The 19,607-nt window shown below is 44.9% G+C and overlaps 1 protein-coding gene across 1 annotated transcript; it reads left to right on the top strand.

The window, feature by feature from the left end:
- Positions 1–714: 714 nt before the first annotated feature.
- Positions 715–10,924, top strand: LOC131213279 (cyclic AMP response element-binding protein B). Its single transcript, XM_058207290.1, has 6 exons — positions 715–1,100; positions 4,729–5,565; positions 6,179–6,325; positions 6,457–6,625; positions 8,231–8,329; positions 9,822–10,924. The coding sequence occupies exons 2-6, from the start codon at positions 5,143–5,145 to the stop codon at positions 10,034–10,036; spliced, it is 1,053 nt and encodes a 350-aa protein (XP_058063273.1). The 5' UTR covers positions 715–1,100; positions 4,729–5,142; the 3' UTR covers positions 10,037–10,924.
- Positions 10,925–19,607: the final 8,683 nt, after the last annotated feature.

Here is a 19,607-nt window from a genome sequence, read left to right as displayed (position 1 = left end):
AGCACATGAATGGGGCTTTACGCTCAGCTCATCCATTTTCCTCCGCTACCCGGCCCGTGAGGATTTGTTTGTACAATCACCCATACGGCGTGAAGCCCCTGCCTGCCTGTGTCATGACGATGATGCCATGGCCAGGGCGCAGACTTGTGATTCGACTGCCGAGGTCAGCCGCCGTGATGAGAGGACGTGCCGATCAGGGATAGCAAGAGCGAACGGAACGGCTGTCGAAATCCAGTGTGTATTGGCATTCACGTTCCGAGTGCCGTAATGTGGAACACACTTCCACGACATTATTTGGGTATAGGGTTGCCATAATTTCCCGAAGCTCGTCGACGACTCGTCGTTGCGTCACTTGTGTCCGGCCAGCTCGGGTCGGCTAAGAGGTAAAGTAAATAAAATTAACCAAAAGCGGAACACGGGGGTCGGCCAGGGACGACACATTCGAGGCGCTCAGCGTTACACAGGCGCGCGACCCTGGCGCGCTCCGTGCGCCTGTGTGTGCGTGTTGCCCATTGCTTCGGATTGCACGGTGTTGTCAGAGTCAGAGTGCCGTTTCGCTCGGGCGCACGGCGAGCGCTAGCTCGCGTCACAGCCGGCCGTCTCACTCGCTCGCCACCGAGCGCCCGCAGGGTGTCCCCCGATGACGTTCGATCGTACTGTCAAAAACACCCTTATGCTAGTTCATTTCGGTGTTCACAAAGAATATGACGAATTCGTCGGTTTACTGCGTTTGCGGGTTATCCACCATTAACGTTGCCAGTGCCGTGCCGTTGTAACCAGCGAGGTGACCAACCGTGCCGCCCCCGTCGTCTCGTCCCGTCTCACGTCCCCCGGTCCCGTTCCGTTGTCACATCTCGTGTCGTCTTGTCCGTCGCCCATCGGAAGACCATCCCACCTAGCTCCGTGGCGGTGTGGCTGGCGTGTGTGCGGAGACACATCCAATAGAGCGCCGTGCATCCATTTCGTTACTACCACCACCACCACCACCAGCAGCAACAGCAGCAGCAGCGTGAGCTTCAGTGTTTTGTGGCCATCGTTGTGTCGCTACAATCATCACACCATCCCGTATTCCCGCGCTCCTCGATCAGTGCTCGTACACGGTAGGTTTCCCCCGGTAGGACCCTCCATTCCACCGTTTGTTTTTTTTTGGTTATATGTGAATCACATTGCTTAAATGCCTGTATGCCCTTGCTCGATCTGTTTTGTTTCTCCTGTTCTCTCGCACTGGGGTGTGTGAGCTCACTGCTTACCTCACTCTCTCGCCATCCTTCTCGCGCTCACGGTCGGCTCGTTTCTCGAACTCACTCACTGGTATCATTGTAGAAGCGCGAAGGAAGAGGTTCGTGGCAGTCAGGAGGCACCCCGCCGCACGCACGCGAATTGAAACAAAATTGTCGCCGTCGCCGTCGTCGTCGTCGTCGTCGTCGCCGCCGTTGTTGTCATTGTTGCGTCAGGACCTTCCAGTTAGCGCGCGCACTTGAACGCGCTTGGTTCAGTGGGGGACAACCTTGCAGACACCGATTCCCGCGGGTGGTGGTGTCGTCACAGGTTTGCCGCTCGGGTTTTGTTGGTGTTGGTGTGCTGCGTGTGTGTCGTGCTGCCGTGATCAACACTTTGCACGAGATAAGCAAGGGTGCATTGCGAAGAGATAAGCAGTGGAAATTTTGGGAAGACGAAGACATCCCGCAGCCAGCGCGTGTGCGCGTTGCTGTGGTCCGCAGGACATCCAAGGCACGTTTATCTGACGGCGCGCACACAGAACGCGGGATTCCTGGACACACGGGTGCGTACGCATGCGCAAACCCCTTTCCAGTGCTGGCGGCGATGCGTGGCGATGTCGACGCGTATGTGCGTCTACGGCTATCTACAACCCCCGTTTTCCGCGTGCGTGCTGCGGCGTGACCAGCGAGCGATCATTTTAGCGGATTGCCCAAAGAGAGCTCTAAGGTGAGTGGTGTCGCTGCAGAGAGCATATCTTCCATGATGCACCACAGGAGAAGGATTGGAAACTGCGAACAAGATGCCCGTGCATTGTTTGGATCTTCGGTCAACATTTCGTCGCTATTGGTTTGCGTTTATGCTGCGCTGTTGACCTCCAGGGTTTACCGCGACTAACAACAACAAAGTTCGGATCGGCTGGACGGTGGCTGGACCCATCCTTCCCGTTCGGCAATGCACAATCAATCAAAAGCAACCATTCAAACGTATGCCGGCTAGCCAGGATTCATCAGCCCCCATCAACACCAAAATTCGTTGGCAGCGGGGCGCACGGTTTCACGGGGGGTGGTCGCATGTTAGCCAGCAATGCGCAATGCCAGCTTCCCTCCGAGGCAACTTCCAAGAATGCATCACCGTCAGGAGTTTCGTTCGTTAACGTGCCGGTTGTCAGCCGTGGTCATTATTTGTGTGCTGTTTTTGTTTGTTTTCAGCTGCGTTGAATTCAGCGGTTGGTAACGATTATTTCGGGCAAGCTTTTGTATGGTCACGTGCCATCTTCATTGGCATCCTGCTTGTCAGCCCAAAATCCAGATCCCAGCAAGAAAACATCCAAATGCCTGTGACGGTGCTTCGTACCAAATTTCGTTCGGAGAATTTTAGAACGCCTTCCAGACAATTGCTGAGCCATCTCCGGAAGTGTATATTAATTGATCATTGGACATCTGCGGAATATCCAAGCTCTGGGGAGGTATGTGCTTTCCCTTCCCGTGGTATGCTTTGCTAACCGAGTCAGTGCAAGGTATGCCTGCTCAATGTAGCCCTCCTCACGTTGATTTATCCGACGTTGATCTGTTATGTTTTGTTCGTTGCGTCATCTTCCGCTCACTACTATTCGCAGGTGGCTTAGCCGCCCGCCCAGGAGTTTATCCGGCAGAGCTCTGTTATGCTTTATTAGCAGAGCCGTCTTTATGTTCCGGATGTGGTTCCGTGGTTGATCTCTTTTTTGCTTGGCTAGCCAAGTCTTCTTCCGTTTACTGGCCGCCCGTACGTGTCTATAATATTCGTACAGCTTTTTTCTCCGAAATAGCAATAATCGCATTTGCAATAATCTCACCTCACCCCGAGGCACATGCTTGCCTCGAATCGGCGATTGCTTTATAATATTGGAAACCCAAGGCGGTGCTAGATGTAATGAAAAGCGAAACCTAATTTTTGCGTTTAATTTCAACATTCGCATGTTTTTTTTTGGGCACATAAACTAGTAAACTTTCCAGTCTCAACAAACACCTAAACTGATACGTTGTGGCACGTGCCTTCTTTCATATGGCTGGGAATGTTAGGGAAATAATTTTCAAGAACTCGTCCCTGCCTTTTGTTTACGTTCTGTGAATTTGACGTTCGACTTGTTGCTTTTCAGGGTTTATAGCCACTGATTTTCGTGGTGTTCAAACTGCCCGATGCGTCTCCCTAACTGCGAGATGCGACAGATGAGTGACATCCAAGTTTACGGCAGCGTGGCGCACGCAATTGCGCAATAACATCCAGGCGATTTTTTTTAGTGAACTAGCACGCGTTCATCCTCTCACATAGCAATCAATCAGTACTCAGATTAACCTTTCAAAGGCGTTGACATTGTTTGCTGTGATTTAAAAGTGGGTTTTGGAGATAAGTTCCGAGATTTATTGATCGATGTACTAGTTCGTTCCCGATCCAATGCTCGTACATGGCCCTGTTGAATTCGAAACCTTAATTTAGCTTCGTAGAATGTCTTTCAAATTGTACACTGCACTGAATTATTAGTAGTATTATATTGCCTCATAAACTAATTTACATAGTACCTGTGTACGTTCGTTTGATCTGATCTTCTTTTTTTTGTGGATAAGATCTTAAGCACATTGTAATGCGCGCCTGTTTTTCTTGGTATGTAGCGCGTCACGCTAGGATGTTAGAAGCCATCAAGTCAATCTACAGTGCGAGGAAACTATTTTGGTCACATCTCGTGTTGAGACGGTTGATGTTAGGCCTTTGCCTAACTAGGCCTATACAGTGCCTCTATTGTCCCAGTACTGAGAAATGCATCTGTCCAAAACTGACTCAGATTGATATTTGACCCCGTATGCGTGGAGGGATAATGGAGAAGTCGCTATAACAGCGAGCTGTACGCAATGTACGACGACCTCATTGTTTGGCCAGCGTGTACGCGTCGCCAGACCCAGACTCCGGTGGGTGGGCCATGTCATATGCGGTGCTTCATTGTTTGATATATTGGTGACCCTGACAGCCATCGTCAGCGCAGTGATGTTGGTAATGGTGAAGACGGCTGTTTATGTTGATGATTTGATATCGTACAACAATTCGGAAAAAGAGGGAGACTGACAATATAGTTTTTGCCGGAAAGGAACGGTTGCGTTGCATTTTAATATACACTGCCCAATTAGGTTTAGGAGAAGAGGCAACTTAAGCGACTCTGGTGTGCTGCTAAGATTTTCGTTCTGCTTGTATGTTCGTGCATCGTTCGGTTTGTATGTTGCAAATGAATAACCGGGAGCTTGAAAATCCAATTCTTAGGCCCGAGCATACAGTGGAGTGTAGCTTGAAAAACGAATGCACTTCTAACAGCACGACAGCTACTTGTTTCCTGGCACGGCCAGTAGTCTAGACTGACCAGTGATAGAAATCCTTTTGCCTTCTTTCGAAAAGTAATTTCGAAACAACAACATATCATTTGAAATAGAGTTTGATGCAAAACTTACATTTGTTTATTCGTTTCTTCTCTTATTCTCGTTGCAGCTGAAGAAGCAACGCTAGCCAAATCCAACGCCCAAGCAAGAGTCACCTGTTCCATACGGCTGTGCGTCTGGCAAACCACCTGTTTGTTCCAACTTCCGAACACAGAGAAACGTTACGCAGTAGTTCCGAAAGATGATTACAGCTGTCGCGTTTACGATTGCACGATTACAGTTCGTGTAGACACGTGTGTGTGTGTGCCTGTGTGTGTATGTGTGTGCATTACATATGATAACAAGTGGTGGTCGGTTTTAGGCCGAAGATCGACATTGGTAGTGTGCGTCCGCAGGAAGGATTGTCCGAACTGTTGGGTTTGTGACTAGCGCTGGAGAGAGAGGTTCGTAACACTGTCGCTGGTGGCGCTAGCGACACAAGCACCTGCAACACGGAAGACCTAGCGGAGGTTCGGGGCGGAGTATGGACAGTAGTATGGTCGAGGAGAACGGTTCCTCGGCGATAGGCGATCCGATAGGAGGTGGTGGTCGGGCAGGTGGTGCAAACGTCGCTACTGGTTCAGCGGTTGCTGAGGTGTCCGGTGGTGGGCGGGATCCTTCGGGGGCGCAACTCAACGACAATAGCAGTACCTCCAGCAACAGTGCCAGCAGCAACAGCACGGCGGCTACGGGAGGAAGCGCTGTCAGCGGCGCTGGTGGCGGTGGGAGCGGTGGGGGGGTAGTCATTTCCGCCGGTGGAGCCACGGGAAACGTGAACAGCCCGGTAACGGTTGACGGTGCCGTTGGTCCGGAAGCGGCTCTCGTATCGCTGGCGGCGGCAGCAAACGTTGCGGCGGCGGCCACAAACATTGTACAAATACTACCAACATCGCAAACGGCAGGCCAGGTTGGTGTAAAGCTGACGTCCTGTTCGCCATAAATCGTAATGTCAATTTTGTAGCTTGAATAACTTCAAGGATCACGTCCTTCAAGGGGCAGAGATCCTTGCAAGAGATTTTTCATATGAGCATCACATGCTGACTTTTAACAGTTCAGCCAACAGTTTTGTTGTGCTAGCCAACCCCGTAATCTGTTCAAGTCTATAGTTGGGCTTTAGAAGTAAAAGTAAACGTACTTTAAAACCAACGTGTTCGGCAACGTTGCCAGACTCTTGGTTCTGCCTGTGACGTACGAAGAACATCGAAAATCGTCGTTTGAAGAGTAGTCGATTGACAATCGACCATAATATACGCCGGAAATAAAATATTTTAAAGGCACATGTTTGCTCACGTTTGTGGGATTCATAATGTATTCACATTGTTTATCCGTGCATTTTTTAAACGACGAATGTTCGAAATACGTGCGGCTGCCGATCACTTTTAGTGATTTAAATATTCAACGTGGAATTTATCGAAAATCGTTTTGACGTTGGCTTTATGAAATTGACGTTTCGAACATAGATTGGCCTTTTTCTGTAAGAAGATCAATGTTTCCTTTCCGCTTATTTCCGTCGTCTACAGCAAGTACAATCCGTCATACAGGCGAATCAACAGTCGGTAATACAGACCGCCACCGCCAACGTACCAATCCCCAGAGGCGTCCTTCTAGTGTGTAACAAACCCAACTCCGTAATTCACACAACAACGGGCAATTTGCAGGCGATACACGTAAGTATGGCATGTGAAAAGCGATCCTCAAAGAAAAACACGACCGTTATCAAAGATATTTGCAGAGGAAAAGATGATGCTCCGCATTGATAAAAAGTGCTTAGCTAATCTAGCATTGACCTTTTCGGCAGATCAAACCCGAACCGCATATTGGCACTGGTCCGGTTACTATCATGACCGACACAAACAGCGACGACACGTTGTCAGATGAGGAAGCGTCCCCTAAGAAGCGGAGAGACTTGCTGACCAGGCGACCATCGTACCGTAAGATATTGAACGATCTCGGTGGAGCGGAAATCGGTACGTTGTACGAATCCTTGAAGTTTGTTTTTTACTTTTCTCATATCTTGTACCGTTCAAACACCACCCTCGAAGTGTTCATTGTTTGTTTTCTAATATGATGCGCATTCCAGTTCACCACAGCACTTCGTTGTATTTGTGCCTGTGTGTGTACGTGGGCGCGGGTGGGGTTTGTAAGTGTCCTTGCGATTGCTGACAACTTATTGCTGTCATCGGTTCGGTTCCATTAATTGTTCCTTGGTCACCAAAAACATTATCACCACCGTTCAACAAGCCCATCCTCTGACTGTTCACTACACCCTAACTAACTGGCGCCGCCACTACACTAGCAGATTTCAGAAGCATGCATCTTGCACTAGCATTACTCGATGATTTTTGTCAACTTCATCGTTTCGTAATATTTTGCGTTTTCCATAATTTTTGTTCACTGGACAAGCTTCTTCCTCACTCTCTTTATCGGTCTTGCTTCCTTTCTGTTTTTTTTACTAACGGCACTATCCACGACAAAACAAGGAACGGTTGCTGTTACAGTGCCGTTATTTGTTTTCTCGAATTTACCTTTGTATGCATGATACCTTTAGGAACATACTTTCCCTTAACATATCAGTACTTGTTATCTCTGTAGCTTTTTAGACCATTCGTAGGGCATTATGATTACAATTTTGTACAATTTGTACTAAACTATGTATGATAAGATAGTGTTTTATTAAAAGCTTGGGATAGTTGTTTTTTTTTGTCGTCATCGTCGTAGGAAAATGTAACATGTTTTGAGCTTTTACATTGATTGAAGGTAAATGTAAGTTCAGTTATTTTTTCAGCCATGGAATGTGTATTTTACCATATCAAAAACCAACTGAAGATATTTGCTGAAAAATTATCTTATATTTGTGCTAAATCATGATGTAGCCATTAGGCAATACCCAATTTTACATCGATCATCGAATTGTAGTCGAGTATATATAGCCCTGCTTTCCACCTTCTCCTGTACTCCGATACATGTTCACAGTTGTACTCACATGTTAACGTAAAACTAATTACTATCGTGATCCGTTGCTTCTATATGGGTGGAAAAAAGCGTTATCTAGGGTATTTGCAAAAAGACGAATCTTTCTACCGTGTTTGCAGAAGCACGGATCTTGTTTCTATGGTACCAGACGTTCTTTTGTTTCTCGATGTTCTACATAAGTTCCCTGTCAGGTTCCAAAACTATTTTACCATCTGTACAAAAAACCATTATAAAAACCTGTTATACATCGTGCTTCCTTCCATCAATTCTCCTCACGACTAGTAGTCATTTTGTTGTACATGCACCACATATTGGCTTTTACGTATTTTCTTTGTTACTCTAAACCGAGAGCTGCAGTTACCTTGTTTTCGAAGTACTAAACTGGTTGGGGTCACGCATTTTCGAAAGACAGTTCGTCAAAATTAGGAAAAAATAGTCCAGGGCCTCTATCTCTCTTTCTTTCTCTCTCTCTATCTCTCTCTCTCTCTCTTACTTTTTCTCTCTCTCATTCCATTGTTGCATTTCAATGCCGATTTTTTTTTTGCTACCGTGAATACAACTGGTGTCTCCCCCTCCCACCACTATCACCTCTACCACAGCGAACACCCCGACCGATGGTTCTGGACTGCACGCGATAGCAGCCCCTGGCGGTGGAATAGTACAATATTCTCAGCCCCAGGAGAGCATTTACGTACCTCGTAAGTATGATGCCAAAACGTTGATGGCGATGTCCGTCTCTGTCCTCCATCAACTACTTCATCGCCCCTACCAATCCTTCCTGCACTTTTCGATCCCTCTCGTTTCTTGCCGTTTTAACCATACAGTTCATTTGGGGAGAGGCCGGTAATCGACGTACGAGATTATCTTTTTGCAAAACAAAAACACAACTTCACGAAACACACTAGATGATCGCTTAATCGTTGTAATAGATTTTAGTATTAGATGTTGGAATCGTAGTTTGGTAGGAAGTTTTATTTTTCGTACTTAATCTAAAAATGGTTAAAAGCACGTTCTTTTTTCATCGTTCTTTCCTTAGACATGTTTCCTTAGTGTTGTAAATTGACATACAATTTTTTTGTTTCGCATATGAATATATTTTTGTACCGCGTTACGATCGTATCGGCAATGCAATTTTTCTTTCGATCCACCGCCACCCATCAACATGCTACTGACAAAGGATAAAAAACGTTTTCAAAATGTAATAAATCCTACGACAGAAAGTTACAACAATATAATGGTATATAGTTTTCGGTTTTTCTGCTCATCATAGTGCAGATAAGATAAAACGGTATTTCCAATTGTTCTGCAGTGCTGTTTAATTCTTTCAATTGTCTCTTTTCTTTTCTTACTTTCTATGTTCTTTTTTATTTTCTATTTCTTTCTCTGATTTTCTATTTTCTTTCTTTATCTTTTCTTTTCTTTTTTCTTTTTTATTTTAATTATTTTCTTTGCCCCCCTCCCAATACCGGTTTCCCTATTAATTATGATTTCCTTTCACAAATGTTGGTTTCAACACATCGTTTTGTATCTCTCTCTCTGTCTCTCTCTGGTTGTTGCATAATTTCGTAAACGAATTAACACGCAAACCTTACTTCCTACTGTATCAACAATCTATTGTCGATTGATTTTGTTCCCTACTTCTCTACCCTGGCATCCTAACCCTGGTGGTGATTTGGTTTTGTTTTCGTTGTCAATGAAAATTATGATGAACCGATAAAAATTCTTATTGCTGTGGAAAATGCAACCCCTTTTCCACTGTAACAACGTCGTGTGTGTGGTGGTGGTACGGTGATGCTATTGTGAATGCTGCGGCGGCCACACTCGTCGCTTCAACTCAACCGATTCTCCGCTCCACCGATCTACTTTATTGAATTGCTGTTTCTATGTTATCTATATGCATTCAACTGTACCTTACCCCATCACCCGGGCATTTCATCCTGCCCAACTCCTTTCGAACATGATCGCACCTTGATTGGACTCGGTGCGACCATCGTTCCGCGAGCGATGCGGAATTATGAAACCCTTCCACACACGCTCCCTTGATGCATTGTTTCTCGACGCACCGTTTTCTATTCTGCTTCACACACACACACACACATACACATACACACACACACGCCCAACCAAACCGAATCTGTTCACTTGGTGCTACTTTTCCTTCGCAACTTGAAGATATCTTTCCCAATACAGTCATGGGCGGCAACGCGCAGATGGAGGATCAGTCGCGCAAGCGTGAGATGCGGTTGCAGAAAAATCGGGAAGCAGCCCGCGAGTGCCGGCGAAAAAAAAAGGAATACATCAAGTGCCTAGAGAACCGAGTGGCGGTGCTGGAGAACCAGAACAAGGCCCTCATCGAAGAGCTGAAGTCGCTGAAAGAGCTGTACTGCCAGCAGAAAAGCGACTGAGTCGTGCAGAACCCCGATAGCAGCTGCGTAACAGACCGACGAACGTGAGGAGTGCTGGAATAGTGGCCGTGTAGCAGACCTCTAGCGCCACAGGAACACTACCATCAACTGTTTTCTCCGCTTGTGCGCCAAAGGAAGCTGCGGCGACGAGCTGCTCCAGAGATAAGAAAGGTTTTACCGTCCTGCTCGACCAAAACTCAACGGAATGCGAATCGATCACGCGTGGGGTTTTCTCGTAGACGTTAAACAATACGACCGGGCGACCGACAGGCACTGCTGGCGCCACTGAGACGACTTGATCATAGAGTGAGCTTATGCATTGCTTATCCCCTATGCGTGCAGGTCAACCGGCATCAGTTTGAGGAACAGGAAGGAAATCGAAGAAATATGTGTTTTAGCAAGGCTGAGGGAGCTCGCTGTGTGATTGTCCAGGTTTTTGAGGCGCTTTTAGCGTTTTTTAGTATCAAGTGGTGTATAACAAACAGAATTATTATAAGACCACAATGGAGTGGAATGGTAAAACGAAAAAGGTGCAATTAATTTCCTTACATACACACACACACACACAAACGCACACACACAAACACACACACACACACACATACTTCCGGGTGGCCAATCGATTTAACTGTTGTGTAGGTGTGCACCTCTCGATCGACGCGGATAGGATTTCACAGGGCGACTGGAAGATGTTGTTGTTTTTATGATTTGAGAGATTTTGAGCATGAAGGCTCTTTCATCTCTAAGTCGGGACAATGTTTGAGCTTGTTGGAAGTGATCATTCAATATATATTTGAGATATGTTTAAGAGAGTACGATCACCAAACATCTAGTCTACGTCCTTGCGCATCTCCAATAAAATGCATTGCCATAACCGACCGAAATGAAGCCCCAGACCAATTCCCGCGTTTCCATCTCTACTGACCACACAAACTCCTCAACCTATCAATCGGCCCGTTTAACCAATCAACCATGTACTCATCCGTACGATCTCCTTCTCTTCGCGGCGTTTCCTTTCCGCAGTACGACTCGCACGTGCACTGCATCAGATCAGCTCGATGTGACACTTTTTTACGAAACGCGTTATTAGGTGTTCTAGTTGCTCTAGCGACTGCAGAGAATCATATAGGTTTAACGATCGTTAAGAAGCAATTCCGTTGTAATGTTTACGTTTTATGTTTACGTTAATGCCAATCCATGTCGGAAAGGCTCCTAGCAGAAAGGTAGAGGTGTATTAGAGCGAAAGAGATAAATGAGAGCACTAGCTTCATGGAGCACGCCGAGAAAAGAACTTTACATTTACCGCAGTTTTATCCATCAGCATCATCGTAAGCATGTTGCAGCCATTGTGCGACTTACCTTTCGTGTCGAAGTGATTATAATTAATACTTTTTCGTATTATTACTGTCATTATTTTTTTTATCTAAATGGTAAAAAAATTCATGCTTGGGGCGGGCACGATATGGTCTTTCGTCACGATTTCTGGTTTTTAGTGTTGAAATTAAGGCTTATTTCTGTCATTGTGTAAGGAACTACTGTTTTCCATCCGCTCGGTTCACTGCAAACGACTACATAGTTCATGTTTTCCATTCCGGAGGCGGGCGATTTTAAGGAAGCGAACCAAGGAAGTATGTGGTATCATCAACCACGCCAATCGAATCCTCTCCCTTGTGTGGTGCGTATTGTGTGTTATGTATGCGAGGGCTAGCCTGTGTAGCGTGTGTCACAAAGCATCGAACGAAACAGTATGCCAGAGAGGGTTGGCATGGAGACGGTCGCTAACATTTATGTTACCCTTTGGAAGAAGATCACAGGGATAAGATGAGACTATCTATGTGCAGAGTTTTAATCAAACACGGGCTCATGCGAAGATTACTTTTGATCTTAATTGTATAAATCGAAAATATTGTATAAAATTGAATGAAAACGTCTACTAATTTGTGTGTGTGTGTGTGTGTGCAAGAGAAAACGCTTGTGCGTTTGATTTTATGTATATGGAATGTATATGAGCTGCAACGTATACCAGTTGGTTTTTCTCAATTGATTGGAATAAGTTTATTCTTTAGGTTGTTATTTTTGCTGCACAAGCGTGTCGTCTAGATGAGAAGATGAGCAGTGCGAGAACCATCTGCTTTTCTCATGTGAGTCTTTATCGGCAATGTGCTTAGAGCCAGGGCTTAGTTCTTCCAAGCACCATCTACGGGAAGGACAATGCTGTGAGAACATTGCACGAGTTGTAGTGAACTGGAACATAACGTTTAATGACTGGCCAGCGAAACAACGTTTATTTTGATAATATGTGAAAATATGTGTATATCGTTTTCTGGAATCGCTCTTTTAAGATGTTGAGTGTTAGTTTAAAGTTCTAAGAGCCAAATTATGATGTTTGAATGGTATTTTGTTTTATTCTCGTGTACTGGTACAGCTATTTGGTGAATTTGGGCGATGCGAAACAAAGTTTATTTGAAATTTGAAGCTTGAAGTTTTCAGTTTTTACATCCTTTTCTCTCGTTTTGCTCGGTATTAAAGCTACTAGAGTAGATTTAGTTATTTATGCATAATAATAACGTGTCTTTTTATATGTTTCGAAATTCAAAATGAAGAATCAAGGGTGAGAAACACGCTATGAAGAATTCTCAAGACATCATTTTTTTGAGCTCAGCTCAGCATAAACTAACCGATGCAGATCGTCAAAGAATGGCCATAAACATGAGTTTTAATGATAAAAACAACAAGAAAATTTCATAAATGTTTGGCAAAAGGTGGGCAGTAGTCGGCTAAAAAGTCAAGAGATATGAATGCTGATGGTCGTGTTCATCGTATCGTCGTGGGCATAAAAAACCAACACCAAAACGAATTGGAAAACGTATCGTTCAACGATTTCTCTCAACGACGAATCCCCTTCTATCCGCCAAAAAGATAATTCAAAAACTTCGTTAAGAAGGTGTAAAGAACCCTTCTGTGCATGTCATCCAATGTGGCATATACGGCGTAGGCAAAAAAACTTACGCACCTAAGTAAGCCAATATGAAGTACGAAATGGTATTTTTTAACCATCAGCATGCTTTGAAACCACCCTGGTGCTCTGGATTGATAAATTGTTGGTAACACTCAACTAAAGTTATGATGAGTTGAACTTTTCCCCTGTTAGCGTGATAAATCAACATTGTTGCGTTACGGTTTAGGTATGCATTTTTTAACCATGAAACTGGCAAGTTTCAGCAGCGACCTTTCTGGACCTTGTTCTCCTTTAGTTTCGTCGAAAACATGTGAAAGAAAATATCACTAAAGAAGGATAAACGTCTTATTGCTCAAGATGTCCCCCTATAACAGCATAACGTACCAATCCGCTAGGTACAAGTAAACATGCATTATCTCGAGAATGGTAAAAGTATTCTATCCACCAGAATTTTCAGGCCAGCCAACCATGGAGCACATGCGTGCTTTGGTGAACGTTCGTGTAACAGAGGAGACCGCACTTAATTAAACAGAATTTGCTCACTTTATTAAAACAATCTTGTCAAAAATAATACATGAGGACTGCAGAAAGTATTGCATGACAAACCCACGACGTTTGGTAATATCGTTTGAGCTCAATGGCATACATTGCGTACAATAAACTTTAATTTGCGTCAGATGAATTTTTATTGTTCTTTATCAGTATGGATAAACATTTTCTGATGATACTAGAATATCGCAGCAACACTATTTCACACAGCTCATCTAATGTTTTTGACATAATTTTGATTGACTAAAACAATGTTTAATCTTCGTATTTGATAAAATCTTTGGTTTTGTTGATAAAAACTTTGTTCCGCTAGCCACGTTGGATGTCGCAAAATGCAAGCGTCAAAAATTTTATAGAAATTAATATTGAAAGTCGCGAAATAAGAAAAGGGCACAGATAAACACTATATTATATATACCTAGGATGAAGAGAACGGCTACGAAAATTAGTTGGCACCACTTGTCGAGAAACGCGTTTCGGCTAGTACGATTAGCATAATAGTGTTTTGTTTTTGGTTTATAGTTTTTGGTTTTTGGGATTGCTACTGAGCTGTGTTTCCTTGTCGTGCAAGTCACATCCGTGGATCCGTGGCCTTCCGTTGGTTGTCTGTCTTATACCAATCTCGATGTTTAAACCTTTGATAGTCTTACTTGCCTCACAGGTGCTGTGGGAACTGGCGAGCTAGAGAGAACAATAAGATTATTTGTGAATATGTGAATTATATGTATATATAATCTCCATCCTCCAGCGAGTATATTTATCCCCAGCGGTGGAGAACTTGTTCGAACAAGGACATGTGGAATTTCAATGTTGAGTGATCCTGTGAATCGTGCGGAACGGGCGAAAGGCACAGTACACATCAGAGTGTAGCAGAAACTTGTCTACTTTATATTTCAAATGTTCGCGAAAAGTGACAACTAATGAAATAAATAAGAAAACAAAACCCAAAAACCTAGTAGTCGTACATGGAATGGTTGCGAAACGTTGTTGAAAGTACAGTCCTCTAACCGATGTGTGTCTTGCTAATAACTCACACCATTCTTTTTAGTGTCAACGTGTCGGTGTTGGTATGGAAAGGCAAATTCCATCTTCAACAAAGCATAGGTCGGAAGGCGATGCATATAGTTTGCTGGATTTTAAGCATATCTCGGTACGTGTAAGACAGATACTCAAACCCAGAATGCTCGGTAAGTACGACGAAGGAAATATAATTACTGTCGGAGTCAACTTTAACGCAACATTCCTATTCTGGCTTTTTCATCCATCTGTCGAAGATGAGCAAAAAATACCGGACATTTGTTTATAACCCAAACGTTATTCATGCTTTTCAATTTTGTTCGTCCCTCGAATGCAGCCGGATGCAACACACCAATGATAAGGTTTTTTTTAAATTTTTAAATTATTCTGCAAATTTTTCTTCCAGTATAGACCTGGGCTACTCTGGGTTCCGGAGTACGCTACAGCATAGACCGTAGTTGGGTACAATATAGGTGGATGAGTTCGTTTACCTTAGATCCCTGTTGGTGACAGCAATACCACGTTGGAGATCGACTCATTCAAGTTGTGCAGTATGCACTTTCTTGGAAATGGTCTATACGATCGGGGTGGTGATCACCAAACGAGCTATGGCAGCTATGGTTGTCGATCATCCGTGGTTAGAAAACTTACATGGAGAGACTGCAATGCATAGAGATCGCTTGATGGGCAGTAGCCGGGCAGATCTGCACAAACGAACCCTGTAGGCGCCCTTAGTCGCAGCAGTTACAGACGTGGAAACCATAGAAGCGATACGAATGTCGTGTTTTCACCTTGGGGTTTTTTTTTTATTTTGCTCAATACGTAGTTTTATGAATTGTGACAACTTACTGACTTACATACAGCTTACATTGCATGCTCTGGGTTTTCGGGGTTCGTTATCGGTAGTGAAGTACTTTTTTATGATGATATATATAGTTTTTCGAAGGGCATGGGTTTGTAGCGCTGTGTGGGGATAGTGCTGCTTCGTTACGCAGTAATTTTGGGGTGCGACGTCACCTCCGCGCGGCAGTGCAGTAGCAGAGCCCCGCATTCGTATGTCGACCTGTCCGTTTTTGCAGCCACAAAAGATCCGATCGTCTTCGCCGGGTCAGGCTGGTTGGGTGACTGTTGGCACTCTCTCTCTTTTGAATGCCTGTTTCCGGGCGATTACGGTTGTGGTTTTGTTGTAGGAACGTGTTTGTGGTGTATTTTCCATTTATTTGTTTTTGTTAGTTTTCCACTGTGTTGCTTCACAGACATCTTCCCTTTTTGTGGATCCTTGTGTTTGGTTTTTTTTTTGCATATTATGCTATGTGGAGGGGGAGTTGGTAACGTGAGTTAAGCTGCATAGATCCAACCTCTCTTCCTCCCAGGGATCATACGTCACACCTCTTGTACCATGGTGCAGGCGACACCGAAGCTTCTCGTGCTCTTCGCGTTAGAGGGCTCGTTTGCGGGGTAGTAAGAGAAGAGTTGTAGTAGGGTTAGTTAGTGTTGCTTTTGTTTCTTGTGCTACACCTGTGCGCGCGCGTATGTGTATGACTCTGAGCTTTTTTCTAACTCCCTCTAGGACCTGCCTGATGATGGGAGATTGTTATAAATAGTTATACATAATTAATGTTACCTCTATAAATTACTTTTACTATCTCTGTTTTTATATCTGCTTTAGTTCATGCTGTTAGCTTGCGATCTCTTAGATTACTACTGATATTGTTTCCTCCATAAGTTCCATATTTTAACTCGCACTTCTTTTTATTATGCCTTCTTCACTTGCGCCTCGTCCGCGTTTGCCTTTCCGTTGCTTTTAGTTGTTTTTTGAAGTGTATATCTTTTGCTTTGTTTGCTTGTATATATATCTTATGAGTTGTTTTTCTATGTTCTATGTCTCTGTGTTCTTATCTCCTGTTGTCCCTATTCCGTGTTTTTGCTTATCCTTTCCCTCCATCTCTCTTTCTTTCTTTCTCTTTTATTCCCGCAACGTCAAGTCTTGCGCATCTGAATAACGCCAAAATCTGGGCGCTTGGGTATACATGTGCTCCCATCTTACCCAACCCTCTTGTTCATATTCTCCTAACTCCTATTTACAATGAGAGCTCTAGCACCAGAAACACCACCGGAAACACCACTGCCATGAAGCCAGATAGGAGGTAATACTTCGAACAATCAACAAGTACACATCCAACTCGTTAGCTTGAAACACACAAACACCGCTTTTGGTGGTGGTTAGGATCTAGTGTGGTGGTGGTTGTGTGTCCAATAGCAGTTGTCGTCCCATAACTCGGGCTTGAACAAATTCAAGCTCCACCGGTAGTTGCGAAACGTGGCAACCGGAACAGAACATGATGGTTTCGTCGTCTCCGCTTCCCTTTTCCCCATTGCTTTGTGTTTTGTGACCTCGGTTTATTCGATTACTACTGTTATGTATGTAGTGCGGGTTTTTACCGTATATTTATTCTAACTTTCAAACGTTTTGCTGTACGCGGGAAGTGCGTATGCCCGCCTAACGCTCATGCTAACTTGACCAATTGCTTTAACGTTGCGCTTATGCAGACTATGCTTTATATTTCTTCGTCATCGTTTCTCCTCATCGAACAACTTGCAGAAACGGTATTTTAATCCCACCACTCGTGCCCCTCCCCTCGCCCCAGTCCCCGTCCCCCGGCATTGCAAATATTCGCTATTCTAGTTTATTTAATACAACATGGATTTGGTTTTGTAAAAATATCATTTGAAAAACATGTTAGCAACACACACACACACACACTGACACACACGCACATAGACAGAGATCGCTGTGCCGTGGTGATCGTGGTGCTAGTAAGACCTCGACACAACACCGAAACATCTCAGTTTGTTCTCAAAACAATCAGGTAGTAATAATAAGAAAACCTTTAATCTTCACTTTATATTGTTGTAGTAATGATAAGATGTAACACACCGCCAAACGTAAAAGGCATTCTCGCTTAAGCGATAAAAACAACCTCTGTGTTGCTGTATAGTTGTAACTTCAAACAGCACGTAGTTCAATCACTCCTCCAATCCATCACTTTCTTGTGTTCTAATATTTTTGGTTTCGGTTTTGCATGGTGGATCGCATCTACCACTTGTGGGGAACAACGATCCAAATGTGTCTGTTGGACAGTTTGTTTGACAGCTTGATCTATCAAGAATACCACCCCCACCCTCCCCGGTGGTAGTCGGGGAATAGGTTAAGATCATTTCGAACCTAAGGCCTCTAATAATTCGCTTTACCACCGTAAGAATAGGGCACGAAACGTTACGTACTCCCGTGCATCCTCCACGGAAATCCAACCCAACTCTAACAATCAATCTCTAACAACTCCCGACTCTAATGTATACGTGACAAATTCCGTCGGTTCTCCGTTAGGGATCTCAACCTAGGATTTTGGCCTAGTTCACACTCTTTCCGGTCACATCCTGCGCGCTCGTTTAAGCGTGTGAACTTTGCTACAACAACAACAACAGCAACAACAACTAATTGCAAACGCACTAGCAAAGCTAGTGTTAACCCTGAATTTGAAAAGTTTTTGTTTTGGAGGAAAAAGAAATGATGGCCGGGTCAACATCTTGCTTGGGGCTGGGGGCGTTGGTTGGCTGGAATTAATTTTGCGCTGCCCGCTTCCGGTTCCGGGGCTCCAAAAAACAAACGTAGCGTTAAGCGTTAAGCGAGGCTTCTCCATCGGATAGGGATGAAATCGGTTTCAGTTCATCAAGTGTGTATAGTCGCGTGCGAAGCTCAACAATTCAGGGACAAACGGAGGGCTCTACAGCAAATGAATCGGTTTTTGAATCACAACGCCAGCGTGTGCAATCGAAACTGTATGAGCGCCTCATCGATATCTCCGTGCCACAGCATCCCTTAGAGCAATAGAGCAATAGATTAAACGAAAGCAACACCAGTTGATCTCCATCCGACCAAAATTGCCTGTGTGCCGTGTGTGAGTGCGTGTGTTACGTAAGCCCCCATCGACTTGGCGGGGATTGGGCGTGGTAAATTAAGAAAAAAACAATCGCCAAAAATGCAGCTCAGGCTCAACGTGAGGACTATTGCACTCGGGCTCGGACTCTCTGAGCCCAACGGACCGTGTACGGGTGTATGCTTCATAACATGCAACGTGTAGGACGTGTACTGCGTTCCGATCCGGCATCCTATCAATATACATATGTACACCCACGTGCAGATAAGTACATCTAGCGATATGTGCAACAAACAACAATGACAATTGAGTCTACACAATGCACTGACACTCGACCCGCCCTGGATCCCTGGTGCCCGGTGGTATTACGGTATACACAGTTCACAAACAGCACCGCCGGTACCGCCGCCGGTTGTACCGGCACAGTGTTCGAGTTCGCCCTGCGTTACCCCCTCCCCTCTTTAAGGTTAGTAGTAAGGTCGCAGTTCACCCGAACCCGAACAGCTTCCAAAGCTCACCGCCACCTCTAGAGGGCCCTACAGAACAACAACAACCTATACATATGGCTCACTAACCGCAATTTGATGGGTTGTGGTTAGGGAGACGCAATGGCTCACTAACCACAAGCTGCCTGCTACGGTGCGCTATGAGGATGGTCTAAACGTGGAACGTTTTACGTAGCGAACTTCCAATCTAAATAATACTCCTACGCCGAGCGCTGTGCCCGCGCCTCCATCAGTCGTCCGACTCGATCCTCTCGGTGGTTGTTTCCGTGTGTCTGTGTGTGTGTGTGTGGGTGTGTGTGAAGGTCCTTAGTAAAGTAGGTGCAGTATCCGCCAGCCAACCAGCCAGCTAGCCAGCCATAAGACGTGTTCCGCTTACAAGGAGCACAAGAAGCAGCCGACCCTCGGCCTACGCGTGATGATCCTGTCTGGGGTGTGGTTGTTGTCGCCCATCACCCTTTGATTGTTTTTTGCCACTAGGGTTGTAGGTTTTGGTGATGGTTAGTGGTTCGTGGAGTTGTAGATTGGCTGACCATCTCTACGACTCGGAGCACCAGCCACGAACCAGTCCGAGTCCGGCTCCAGGGGGGAATTGATTTCGATTA

This window comes from Anopheles bellator, chromosome X (assembly GCF_943735745.2).
Source record: "Anopheles bellator chromosome X, idAnoBellAS_SP24_06.2, whole genome shotgun sequence".
NCBI lineage: Eukaryota > Metazoa > Arthropoda > Insecta > Diptera > Culicidae > Anopheles > Anopheles bellator.
Note: the sequence above shows the minus strand (reverse complement) of the source record. Positions and strands in the feature narration are given on the sequence as shown.

Excerpts from the sequence above, each read along its gene's own strand:
- LOC131213279 (XM_058207290.1), top strand. The coding sequence starts at position 5,143 with ATGGACAGTAGTATGGTCGAGGAGAACGGTTCCTCGGCGATAGGCGAT. Across the intron at positions 5,566-6,178 it reads CATCGCAAACGGCAGGCCAG|CAAGTACAATCCGTCATACA; the intron begins GTTGGTGTAAAG and ends CGTCGTCTACAG. Across the intron at positions 6,626-8,230 it reads TCTCGGTGGAGCGGAAATCG|CGAACACCCCGACCGATGGT; the intron begins GTACGTTGTACG and ends CCTCTACCACAG.